At 50.3% G+C, this 12,854-nt stretch overlaps 1 protein-coding gene across 1 annotated transcript in view; it reads right to left on the bottom strand.

The window, feature by feature from the left end:
- LOC140458840 (nectin-1-like) overlaps window positions 1-12,854 on the bottom strand; it is a 60,617-nt gene that overhangs the window by 30,663 nt on the left and 17,100 nt on the right. Inside the window, exons 3-4 of the mRNA XM_072553521.1 lie at window positions 5,856-6,149; window positions 2,554-2,671 (exon numbers count right to left, since the gene is read on the bottom strand). Of these exons, the coding sequence (XP_072409622.1) occupies window positions 2,554-2,671; window positions 5,856-6,149 (412 nt within the window). The remainder of the gene's footprint in view (window positions 1-2,553; window positions 2,672-5,855; window positions 6,150-12,854) is intronic.

The following is a 12,854-nucleotide window of genomic DNA, read 5'->3' on the forward strand; positions in this document are numbered from 1 at the left end:
CCCGAATGATCCGAAGTTCATCCAACTCCAGCTCCAGTTCCCTAACACGGTCCTGGAGGAGCTGGAGATGGGTGCACTTCCTGCCAGTGTAATCAGCAGGGACAACCATGGCATCCCTCACCTCAAACATGTTGCAAGAGGAACATTGCACTGCCTTCACTGCCATCCCTCTAAAAGTAACCTTTTAAAAAAAAACTAGGTCTCAACAATAGAACAAGCAAAATGCAGCACTTACCGACTTACCCGACGGGTCTTATTATTAGGTTAGAGGAAGAGGGTGGGTGGGAGGCACTACCTCTGTAGTGCCTCGGGTTCCTCTCCTGCACGCTTTTATAGGAACAAAAACCTACCCAGGTCAGCTTGGGCTACACCAGCTTCTGGGTCCACTCCGCGCTTTTATATAAAAAAAATCTTTCAAATTTATACCATTAAACAAATGTCACCGAGCCTTCAATCAGCCACTGCCAAACAGCCCTGACCTGCTCCACTGAGAGAGTGCAGGCTAGGGTGGGTTGGCCATGGAAATTGTCCCATAGTGCCCAGGGATGTGCAGGTTAGGGTGGATTGGCCATGGAAATTGTCCCATAGTGTCCAGGGATGTGCAGGCTAGGGTGGATTGGCCATGGGAAATTGTCCCGTAGTGCCCAGGGATGTGCAGGCTAGGGTGGATTGACCATGGGAAATTGTCCCATAGTGCCCAGGGATGTGCAGGTTAGGGTGGATTGGCCATGGGAAATTGTCCCATAGTGCCCAGGGATGTGCAGGTTAGGGTGGATTGGCCATGGGAAATTGTCCCATAGTGCCCAGGGATGTTCAGGTTAGGGTGGATTGGCCATGGAAATTGTCCCATAGTGTACAGGCGTGTGCAGGTTAGGGTGGGTTGGCCATGGAAATTGTCCCATAGTGCCCAGGGATGTGCAGGTTAGGGTGGATTGGCCATGGAAATTGTCCCGTAGTGCCCAGGGATGTGCAGGCTAGGGTGGATTGACCATGGGAAATTGTCCCATAGTGCCCAGGGATGTACAGGTTAGGGTGGATTGGCCATGGGAAATTGTCCCATAGTGCCCAGGGATGTGCAGGTTAGGGTGGGTTGGCCATGGGAAATTGTCCCATAGTGCCCAGGGATGTGCAGGTTAGGGTGGATTGGCCAGGGGAAATTGTCCCATAGTGCCCAGGGATGTTCAGGTTAGGGTGGGTTGGCCATGGAAATTGTCCCATAGTGCCCAGGGATGTTCAGGTTAGGGTGGATTGGCCATGGGAAATTGTCCCATAGTGCCCAGGGGTGTTCAGGTTAGGGTGGGTTGGCCATGGAAATTGTCCCATAGCGTACAGGGATGTGCAGGTTAGGGTGGGTTGGCCAGGGGAAATTGTCCCATAGTGTCCAGGGATGTGAAGGTTAGGGTGGGTTGGCCAGGGGAAATTGTCCCATAGTGTCCAGGGATGTGCAGGTTAGGGTGGGTTGGCCATGGAAATTGTCCCATAGTGTCCAGGGATGTGCAGGTTAGGGTGGATTGGCCATGGGAAATTGTCCCATAGTGTCCAGGGATGTGCAGGTTCGGGTGGATTGGCCATGGGAAATTGTCCCATTGTGCCCAGGGATGTGCAGTTTAGGGTGGGTTGGCCATGGAAATTGTCCCATAGTGTCCAGTGATGTGCAGGTTAGGGTGGATTGGCCATGGGAAATTGTCCCATCATACCCAGGGATGTGCAGGTTAGGGTGGATTGGCCATGGGAAATGTGGGGTTATAGGGACATAGATAGGACTCGGGGTGGGATGCCCTTCAGAGAGTTAGTGCAGGCTTGATGGGCCAAACGGCCTGTTTCTTCTCTTTAGAGATTCTAATCTAAGGAAGGATGCGCTGTCTGTGGAGGGGACCTGGAGTAGGTTTACTAGAACAATCCCAGGGATGAAGGGTGTGTCTTCCGAGGAGAGGTTGAGGACTCTGGGCCTTGATGGAGTTGTGAAGGGTGAGTGGGGATCTGATTGACCCTTACAGAACACTGAGAGGGTCTGGATAGAGTCGACACGGACAAGATGTTCCCACCAGTAGGAGAGACCAGGGCCCGAGGACACAGCCTCAGGGCGAAGGGACAGCCCTTTGGAACTGAGGTGGGGACGAATTTCTTCAGCAGGAGTATGGGGAATCTATGGGACTCGTTGCTGCAGAGGGTTGTGGGGGACGCGTCACTGAGTGTGTTTAAGACAGAAATAGATAGGTTTCTGATTAGAGGGGGGGTCAAAGGTTATGGAGAGAAGTCAGGAGAATGGGGTTGAGAAACATGTCAGCCAGGATTGAATGGTGGAGTATCCTCAATCTGCCAAATGGACTCATTCTGATCATTTACCTTTGGGTCGAATGGGAAAGCAGCAACTGGGTTGGGTGATCAACCATGATCACAATGAAGGGACAGGACAGGCACGATGGGCAGAGTGGCCTACTCCGATATTCCATGTTCCCATAACACAAATAGTTTATGAACATACAATTACCAATACTTGACCGAAAACCTGTCACCTAACTTTCTGAATGAATCACACCTGCTGTAACTTACCCTCGCCATGTGTATGTTGTCACTGGAGGATTGGCATCTGCGTTACATGTCACAACAACATTGCGGCTGTTTAAACTCCAGGTCTGATCAAAACCTGTTATGGTCACCTCTGGTGGATCTACAAAGAGAAAGACTCACAGGCTCAGTATATCTCAGCCTGTTCGTTAGGAAGGAGCCAAAGCTACGATTCAACTGGATGGTGTCACCGTGGAAGAAAATAGTTAGACTTGTGTCTTTGTGACAATTGACAGAGTCGTAGATTCCCAAAGCAAGGAAACAGACCCTTCGGCCCATCCAGTCCATGTTGACCCTAACCCCAAACTAACCTAATCCCCCTCCTGCCTGCTCCTGACCCATCTCCCTCCAAACCTTTCCTGTTCAGGTCCTTATCCAAATGTCTCTTAAACAATCCACTACACGGTGATTCCACAAACAAACCACTCTCTGTGTTTAAAGAAAATTGCCCCCCTTCACATTTTTGCAAAAATCTCTCTGCTCTCACCTTAAAAATGTGCCCCCTGTCCGAGGGAAAAGACAACTCCCATTAACCCTATGTATACCCGAAGGATGGAGATGGAGGCAGCCAGGGGGACTCAATGGGCTGAATGGCCTGCTTTCCCACTGCAGGGATTCTGTGAACAACTAAAACCGAAGACCGTGAGGGGTGACCGATGTGTTCACAACGGGGAAGCACGGTTTTGGAACCAAAGGATGTTTCACTCTATCCACTTTCTTGTCTGCTTCGGAAACATGGAACTGTACCGCTTGGAAGTGGAAGAACGATGGAAATGCCCCCCATTTCCTTAAGACAAAGCAAGGTGTGTTTGAAATTCACTTTAAAATGATGCCCTACTTTGTTACTGACCCTTCAACTAAGCTGCTTTATCAATCTGCCCATACCCCTCAGAATAGTCATCGAGTCATAGGGATGTACAGCACAGAAACAGACCCTTCAGTGCAACCCGCCCATGCCAACCAGATATCCCAACCTAATCTAGGCTCATTTGCCAGCACTTGGTCCATAACCCTCCAAACCTCATCTCCCCACCCAGACGCCTTTTAAATGCTGTCATTGTACCAGCCTCCACCACTTCCTCTGGCAGCTCATTCCATACACGTACCACCCTCTGGGTGAAAAAGTTGCCCCTCAGGTCCCTTTTATATCTTTCCCCTCTCACCCTAAACCTATGCCCCTCTGGTTCTGGACTCCCCGACCCCAGGGAGAAGACTTTGCCTATTTACCCTATCCATGCCCCTGATGATTTTATAAACCTCTATAAGGTCACCCCTCAGCCTCCGACGCTCCAGGGAAAACAGCCCCAGCCTGTTCAGCCTCTCCCTGTAGCTCAGATCCTCCAACCCTGGCAACATCCTTGTAAATCTTTTCTGAACACTTTCAAGTTTCACAACCTCCATCCGGTCGGAGTGAGACCAGAACTGCAGACACTCAAAATCCAGAAGAATAAGGTTTTTGTTTTGGATTTTCAAACATATTCAGCTGGAGTTTATAAATAGATGGATTCAATCCAATCAAATCAATTTTACCCACATTCAAAAACACAAGTAGCCTGTTACACAGGGACCTGGAAGAAACCGGTTCTTCTCCAATTTAGGAAGAGTTTGTTCCATATTTCCCGGTGGGACAATCCAGAATGAGGGATCATAGCTTTAGGATGACAGAGGGAGGGAGATTTACATCCGAGATGAGGTGGAATTACTGCTCTCAAAAGGTCATCATTCTGTGAAATTCACTCCCCTCAGAGTGTGGTCGACTGGATAGGTTTGAGGAGGATTTGATATTTTACTGAATACGGTGTTGAAGGAAATGGGTGGGAAGGTGGGTTGAGTTTGAGATTAGATCAACCGCAATGAAGGCAGCACAGCGGCTCAGTGGTTAGCACTGTTGCCTCCCAGCACCAGGGACACAGGTTTGATTCCACCAGCTATTCCTGCCTGTGAGGAGTTTGCACATTCTCCCCATGTCTGTGCGGGTTTTCTCTCACAATCCCAAGACATACAGGTCAGGATGGATTGGCCATGCTAAATGTTTCACTGGGGTCCATGGATGTGCAGGTTAGGGTGGATTGGCCATGGGAAATTGTCCCATTGAGCTCAGGGATGTGCAGGTTAGGGTGGATTGGCCATGGGAAATTGTCCCATAGTGCCCAGGGATATACAGGTTAGGGTGGATTGGCCATGGGAAATTGTCCCATAGTGCCCAGGGATGTGCAGGTTAGGGTGGATTGGCCATGGGAAATTGTCCCATAGTGCCCAGAGATGTGGAGGTTAGGGTGGATTGGCCATGGGAAATTGTCCCATAGTGCCCAGGGATGTGCAGGTTAGGGTGGATTGGCCATGGGAAATTGTCCCATAGTGCCCAGGGATGTGTAGGTGAGGGTGGATTGGCCATGGGAAATTGTCCCATAGTGCCCAGGGATGTGCAGGTTAGGGTGGTCTGGCCATGGGAAATTGTCCCATAGTGTCCAGGGATGTGCAGGTTAGGGTGGATTGGCCATGGGAAATTGTCCCATAGTGTTCAGGGATGTGCAGGTTAGGGTGGATTGGCCATGGGAAGTTGTCCCATAGTGTTCAGGGATGTGCAGGTTAGGGTGGATTGGCCATGGGAAATTGTCCCATAGTGTCCAGGGATGTGCAGGTTAGGGTGGATTGGCCATGGGAAATTGTCCCATAGTGTTCAGGGATGTGCAGGTTAGGGTGGATTGGCCATGGGAAGTTGTCCCATAGTGTTCAGGGATGTGCAGGTTAGGGTGGATTGGCCATGGGAAATTGTCCCATAGTGCCCAGGGACGTGCAGGTTAGGATGGATTGCCCATGGGAAATTGTCCCATCGTGCCCAGGGATGTGCAGGTTAGGGTGGATTGGCCATGGGAAATTGTCCCATAGTGCCCAGGGATGTGCAGGTTAGCATGGATTGGCCATGGGAAATTGTCCCATAGTGCCCAGGGATGTGCAGGTTAGGGTGGATTGACCATGGGAAATTGTCCCATAGTGCCCAGGGATGTGCAGATTAGGGTGGATTGGCCATGGGAAATTGTCCCATAGTATCCGGGGATATCTCGGCAATGTGGGTTATCCATGGGGAATGCAGGGTTATCGGGATAAAGTAGGGGAATGACTCCAGTTGGGATGCTCTTCGGAGGGTTGCAGTACAGTTGATGGGCCAAATGGCCAGCTCTCACACTGTAGGGATTCTACGATTGAATTGACTGGCTTATCAAGGAGCTGATGGTGCCCCCTGCTCATCCTCTTCCCTACAGTCTGTCTTTCCATGTGGGACTTACAGTGGATCTCCAGTTGTAGGCGGTATGTATTGCTGCTGTCTGTAGCTGAGTGAGTGATTAAACACTCCACTGTTTGACCATTGTCTGAACGACGTGGTTTCATCTTGTAAAGGCTGCTAACATTCACTGTCCCGTCGCTGTTGGCCGTCTGGATGGTGGTGTGGTTCCCACGGAGACTGGATTTCCAGGTGATATCTGCCGCTGGGTTCCCAAAGGCTGCAATACACTGAGCCACGGGGACCTCTGAGAGTCCAGCCTTTACTGGGACCGATGTCGCTATGTTGGTGGGAACCGCTGTCAGAGATAAACAGGTAAATTAGTTCAATGTCTGCTTCCAACAAAGAGTGACCCTTCACATTAAAACAGCAACAGGAACCTGCTACAATTCCATTTAAAGGCCGATCCAATCGTGGGTGAGTGTTTCCTCATCACCCTGATTCAGAAATGGTACTGCACACCACTGGAGCATGCTGGGACTTGAACCTTCGACTCTTGGCCAAGAGCTGGCGATGTTACCCCCAAAGTGCTGAAGAGTAAGCAAGGTGGCTTGGCTCACTCACAGATGTTTATAAATCAGCCCAGTTCAGCACAGCTCCCACCTGTAGTTTCCAATTAATTCACAGGATGTGGTTGTCACAGACTGGGTCAGTGTTTATTCACCATCTCTGATTACCCAGGAGGCAACAAAGCCCGACTCACACACCATCGGGTGGCACAGAAGTTAAAGGTAATATATTTGTTCATCAGTTTCTCCATATATGTTTAAAGTGGATTAAGATTCTAAATTAGCTATATATTAAAGTGTATTAATTTTGCGTGATGGCTCAGAGATGAGCAATTCTGCCTCATGGCACCAGGGAACCAGGTCCAAGCCCAGCCTCGGGTGTCTGCCTGTTTGCACATTCTCCCCGTGTCTGTGTGGGTTTCCTCCGGGTGCTCCGGTTTCCTCCCACAGTCCAAACATGTGCAGGTTAGGGTGGATTGGCCATGGGAAATTGTCCCATAGTGCGCAGGGATGTGCAGGTTAGGGTGGATTGGCCATGGGAAATTGTCCCATAGTGTCCAGGGATGTGCAGGTTAGGGTGGATTGGCCATGGAAAAGTGTCCCATAGTGTTCAGGGATGTGCAGGTTAGGATGGATTGGTCATGGGAAATTGTCCCATAGTGTCCAGGGATGTGTAGGTTAGGGTGAATTGGCCATGGGAAATTGTCCCATAGTGTCCAGGGATGTGTAGGTTAGGATGGATTGGCCTTGGGAAATTGTCCCCATATTTTCCAGGGATGTGCAGGTTAGGATGGATTGGCCATGGGAAATTGTCCCATAGTGCCCAGGGATGTGCAGGTTAGGGTGGATTGGCCATGGGAAATTGTCCCATAGTGTCCAGGGATGTGCAGGTTACGGTGGATTGGCCTTGGGAAAGTGTCCCATAGTGTCCAGGGATGTGCCAGATAGGGTGGATTGGCCATGGGGAATTGTCCCATAGTGTCCAGGGATGTGCAGGTTAGGGTGGATTGGCCATGGGAAATTATCCCATAGTGTCCAGGGATGTGCGGGTTAGGGTGGATTGGCCATGGGAAATTATCCCATAGTGTCCAGGGATGTGCGGGTTAGGGTGGATTGGCCATGGGAAATTGTCCCATAGTGTCCAGGGATGTGCAGGTTAGGGTGGATTGGCCATGGGAAATTGTCCCATAGTGTCCAGGGATGTGCGGGTCAGGGTGGATTGGCCATGGGAAATTGTCCCATAGTGTCCAGGGATGTGCAGGTTAGAGTGGATTGGCCATTGGAAATTGTCCCATAGTGTGCAGGGATGTTCAGGTTAGGGTGGATTGGCCATGGGAAATTGTCCCATAGTGTCCAGGGATGTGCGGGTTAGGGTGGATTGGCCATGGGAAATTACCCATAGTGCCCAGGGATGTACAGGTTAGGGTGGATTGGCCATGGGAAATTGTCCCATAGTGTCCAGGGATGTGCAGGTTAGGGTGGATTGGCCATGGGAAATTGTCCCATAGTGTCCAGGGATGTGCGGGTCAGGGTGGATTGGCCATGGGAAATTGTCCCATAGTGTCCAGGGATGTGCAGGTTAGAGTGGATTGGCCATGGGAAATTGTCCCATAGTGTGCAGGGATGTTCAGGTTAGGGTGGATTGGCCATGGGAAATTGTCCCATAGTGTCCAGGGATGTGCGGGTTAGGGTGGATTGGCCATGGGAAATTACCCATAGTGCCCAGGGATGTACAGGTTAGGGTGGATTGGCCATGGGAAATTGTCCCATAGTGCCCAGGGATGTACAGGTTAGGGTGGATTGGCCTTGGGAAATTGTCCCATAGTGTCCAGGGATGTGCAGGTTACGGTGGATTGGCCTTGGGAAAGTGTCCCATAGTGTCCAGGGATGTGCCAGATAGGGTGGATTGGCCATGGGGAATTGTCCCATAGTGTCCAGGGATGTGCAGGTTAGGGTGGATTGGCCATGGGAAATTATCCCATAGTGTCCAGGGATGTGCGGGTTAGGGTGGATTGGCCATGGGAAATTGTCCCATAGTGTCCAGGGATGTGCAGGTTAGGGTGGATTGGCCATGGGAAATTGTCCCATAGTGTCCAGGGATGTGCGGGTCAGGGTGGATTGGCCATGGGAAATTGTCCCATAGTGCCCAGGGATGTACAGGTTAGGGTGGATTGGCCATGGGAAATTGTCCCATAGTGTCCAGGGATGTGCAGGTTAGGGTGGATTAGTCAGGTGTGAATGTAGGGAAATGGATCTGGGTGGGATACTCTTAGGAGAGTCAGTTTGGACTTACTGGACCTTCTAGATTGTTTATGTGCTACAGGATTCTAAGTTCTGGCAGGAGTCTGGGCGAACACAGCAAGGCAGGCAGCATCAGGAGGGACAGGCAGGAGGCTGGGAGAACACAGCAAGGCAGGCAGCATCAGGAGGGACAGGCAGGAGGCTGGGAGAACACAGCAAGGCAGGCAGCATCAGGAGGGACAGGCAGGAGGCTGGGAGAACACAGCAAGGCAGGCAGCATCAGGAGGGACAGGCAGGAGGCTGGGAGAACACAGCAAGGCAGGCAGCGTCAGGAGGGACAGGCAGGAGGATGGGCGAACACAGCAAGGCAGGCAGCATCAGGAGGGACAGGCAGGAGGCTGGGAGAACACAGCAAGGCAGGCAGCGTCAGGAGGGACAGGCAGGAGGATGGGCGAACACAGCAAGGCAGGCAGCATCAGGAGGGACAGGCAGGAGGCTGGGAGAACACAGCAAGGCAGGCAGCGTCAGGAGGGACAGGCAGGAGGCAGGGAGAACACAGCAAGGCAGGCAGCATCAGGAGGGACAGGCAGGAGGCTGGGAGAACACAGCAAGGCAGGCAGCATCAGGAGGGACAGGCAGGAGGCAGGGAGAACACAGCAAGGCAGGCAGCATCAGGAGGGACAGGCAGGAGGCAGGGAGAACACAGCAAGGCAGGCAGCGTCGGGGGGGACAGGCAGGAGGCTGGGAGAACACAGCAAGGCAGGCAGTGTCGGGGGGGACAGGCAGGAGGCTGGAAGAACACAGCAAGGCAGGCAGCATCAGGAGGGACAGGCAGGAGGATGGGAGAACACAGCAAGGCAGGCAGCATCAGGAGGGACAGGCAGGAGGCTGTAAGAACACAGCAAGGCAGGCAGCATCAGGAGGGACAGGCAGGAGGATGGGAGAACACAGCAAGGCAGGCAGTGTCGGGGGGGACAGGCAGGAGGCTGGGAGAACACAGCAAGGCAGGCAGCATCAGGAGGGACAGGCAGGAGGATGGGAGAACACAGCAAGGCAGGCAGTGTCGGGGGGGACAGGCAGGAGGCTGGGAGAACACAGCAAGGCAGGCAGTGTCAGGAGGGACAGGCAGGAGGCTGTAAGAACACAGCAAGGCAGGCAGCATCAGGAGGGACAGGTAGGAGGCTGGAGGGACACAGCAAGGCAGGCAACATCAGGGGGGACAGGCAGGAGGCTGGGAGAGCACAGCAAGGCAGGCAGCATCAGGAGGGACAGGCAGGAGGCTGGGGGAACACAGCAAGGCAGGCAGCGTCAGGAGGGACAGGCAGGAGGCTGGGGGAACACAGGAAGTCAGGCAGCATCAGGAAGTGGTGAAGTTACACTCGAAATGTTGACCTTGTTTGAAGTTGAAGGTACAGACATTATACATAAGAAAGAAACGACAGGCAAAAGTAGACATTGGGCCACTTCAAACTGATGCTGGAAGCCTAGTGATGGGAGATAAGGAAATAGCAGGAGAACTTAACAAGTACTTTGCGTCAGTTATCATAGTGGAAGACATGAGTAATATCCCAACAATTAAAGGGAGTCAAGGGGCTGGGTTGAGTATGGTTGCCATTACAAAAGAGAAAGTGCCAGAAAAACTAAAAGGCCTTAAAATTGATAAATCTCCTGGCCCCGATGGGCTACATCCTAGAGTTCTGAGGGAGTTGGCTGAGGAAATAGCGGAGGCATTGGTTGAGATCTTTCAAAAGTCACTGGAGTCAGGGAAAGTCCCGGATGATTGGAAGATCGCACTTGTAACCCCCTTGTTCAAGAAAGGATCAAGACAAAAGATGGACAATTATAGGCCAATTAGCCTAACCTCGGTTGTTGGTAAAATTCTAGAATCCATCATTAAGGATGAGGTTTCTAAATTCTTGGAAGTGCAGAGTCTGATTAGAACAAGTCAACATGGATTTAGTAAAGGGAGGTCATGCCTGACAAACCTGTTGGAATTCTTTGAGGAGGTGACAAGTAGGTTAGACCAGGGAAACCCAGTGGATGTGGTCTATCTAGACTTCCAAAAGGCCTTTGATAAGGTGCCACATGGGAGGCTGCTGAGCAAGGTGAGGGCCCATGGTGTTCGAGGTGAGCGACTGGGATGGATTGAGGATTGGCTGTCTGACAGAAGGCAGAGAGTTGGGATAAAAGGTTCTTTTTCAGAATGGCAGCCGGTGACGAGCAGTGTCCCGCAGGGTTCGGTGCTGGGGCCACAGCTGTTCGCATTATATATTAATGATCTGGATGAAGGGACTGGGGAAATTCTAGCGAAGTTTGCTGATGATACAAAGTTAGGTGGACAGGCAGGTAGTACTGAGGAAGTGGGGAGGCTGCAGAAGGATCTAGACAGTTTGGGAGAGTGGTCCAGGAAATGGCTGATGGAATTCAATGTGAGCAAATGCGAGGTCTTGCACTTTGGCAAAAAGAATAAAAGCACAGACTACTTTCTAAACGGTGAGAAAATTCATAAAGCCAAAGTACAAAGGGATCTGGGAATGCTAGTCGAAGATTCTCTAAAGGTCAACATGCAGGTTGAGTCTGTGATTAAGAAAGCGAATGCAATGTTGTCATTTATCTCAAGAGGGTTGGAATATAAAAGCACCGTTGTGCTACTGAGACTTTATAAAGCTCTGGTTAGGCCCCATTTGGAGTACTGTGTCCAGTTTTGGTCCCCACACCTCAGGAAGGACATACTGGCACTGGAACGTGTCCAGCGGAGATTCACACGGATGATCCCTGGAATGGTAGGTCTAACATATGAGGAACGGTTGAGGATCCTGGGATTGTATTCATTGGAGTTTAGAAGATTAAGGGGAGATCTAATAGAAACTTACAAGATAATACCTGGCTTGGAAAGGGTGGACGCTCGGAAATTGTTTCCGTTAGGTGAGGAGACTAGGACCCATGGACACAGCCTTAAAATTAGAGGGGGTAAATTCAGAACAGAAATGCGGAGACATTTCTTCAGCCAGAGAGTGGTGGGCCTGTGGAATTCATTGCCACGGAGTGCAGTGGAGGCCGGGACGCTAAATGTCTTCAAGGCCGAGATTGATAAATTCTTGATGTCACAAGGAATTAAAGGCTACGGGGAGAATGCGGGTAAGTGGAGTTGAAATGCCCATCAGCCATGATTGAATAATGGAGTGGACTCGATGGGCCGAATGGCCTTAATTCCACTCCTATGTTTTATGGTCTTATGGTCTTCTGTTATGTACTGTAGCTTTAAGACAGAGTGTATGATGTTTTGCACTGCGCGATTACAAGCACCTATCAAATGACTAGCTAGCAGTCTCAGAGGGTAGTGGAAAATTGAAAATATGTAACATTTGGCTGAGAAATGAGGACCTGAGTTGGTTGCTATTTTGACATCAATTCAAATTTAACCCACCAGTTTAAATTATGCCCCAAGAAAGTAAAACCCAATTTAGTTTGAATTTATTGTTTTGCCAACATTGAACCAATGAGATGATCTGATGTTAGGGGGATAATAAGGCAGGCAGTTTGAAAGTTAGACAGAGTTACTATAATTGAGAGAGTTACTATCATCAACAGCGCAAATGCCATTGACAGAGCAACTACATCTGGAGCGTACTCTATCAAGGTACCTTATCATATGAAACATCTTCACAGAAAAAAGAAAGAAGATGACCCAGGGAGATCTCAGCTGGGAGAAGATAGACACCGAGGCCGACAGCTACTGTGTGGTTTTGAAATTAAGTTGTTGTAATTTTAGTAAGTGTTTTATTGGAACAGCATATTGTTAGGGAGTTGGAGGGAGGTAACAAGCAGTTAAGAGAAAGGGGGGTTTAGAGTTGTAAACAGTTGTTGTTTAATGTTCACTTTTAGAGTTCAAGAATAAATTGATTTTTCTTCTCTAAATAGTGGAATTTGGGAGTTTTCTGTCTCTCTTATGTTAACAGGTTACGAGGTGAGGTGAGCTTTTCTGGGTGTTTGGTTTCATTAACAGAAGGGTTCACCGCTGCATCATAACAATTTCTCCAGTTCCCTGATGCTGCCTGGCTTGCTGTGTTCTTCCTGCCTGTCTACCTGGGAAAAACTGCAGCATCTGTAGAGGCAAAGCAGAGTTAACGCTTGGGGTCCAGTGACCCTTCTTCAGGCACAAGTGGGCTTGCATTGGGCAGGAGAAAGAGTGTTGTTGTAGACCAGAGGTTACCATGCAGGCAAGTGGAGTGTATTCAGTGTGTGGGAGTAGA

Source organism: Chiloscyllium punctatum, chromosome 34 (assembly GCF_047496795.1).
Source record: "Chiloscyllium punctatum isolate Juve2018m chromosome 34, sChiPun1.3, whole genome shotgun sequence".
NCBI classification, from domain to species: domain Eukaryota; kingdom Metazoa; phylum Chordata; class Chondrichthyes; order Orectolobiformes; family Hemiscylliidae; genus Chiloscyllium; species Chiloscyllium punctatum.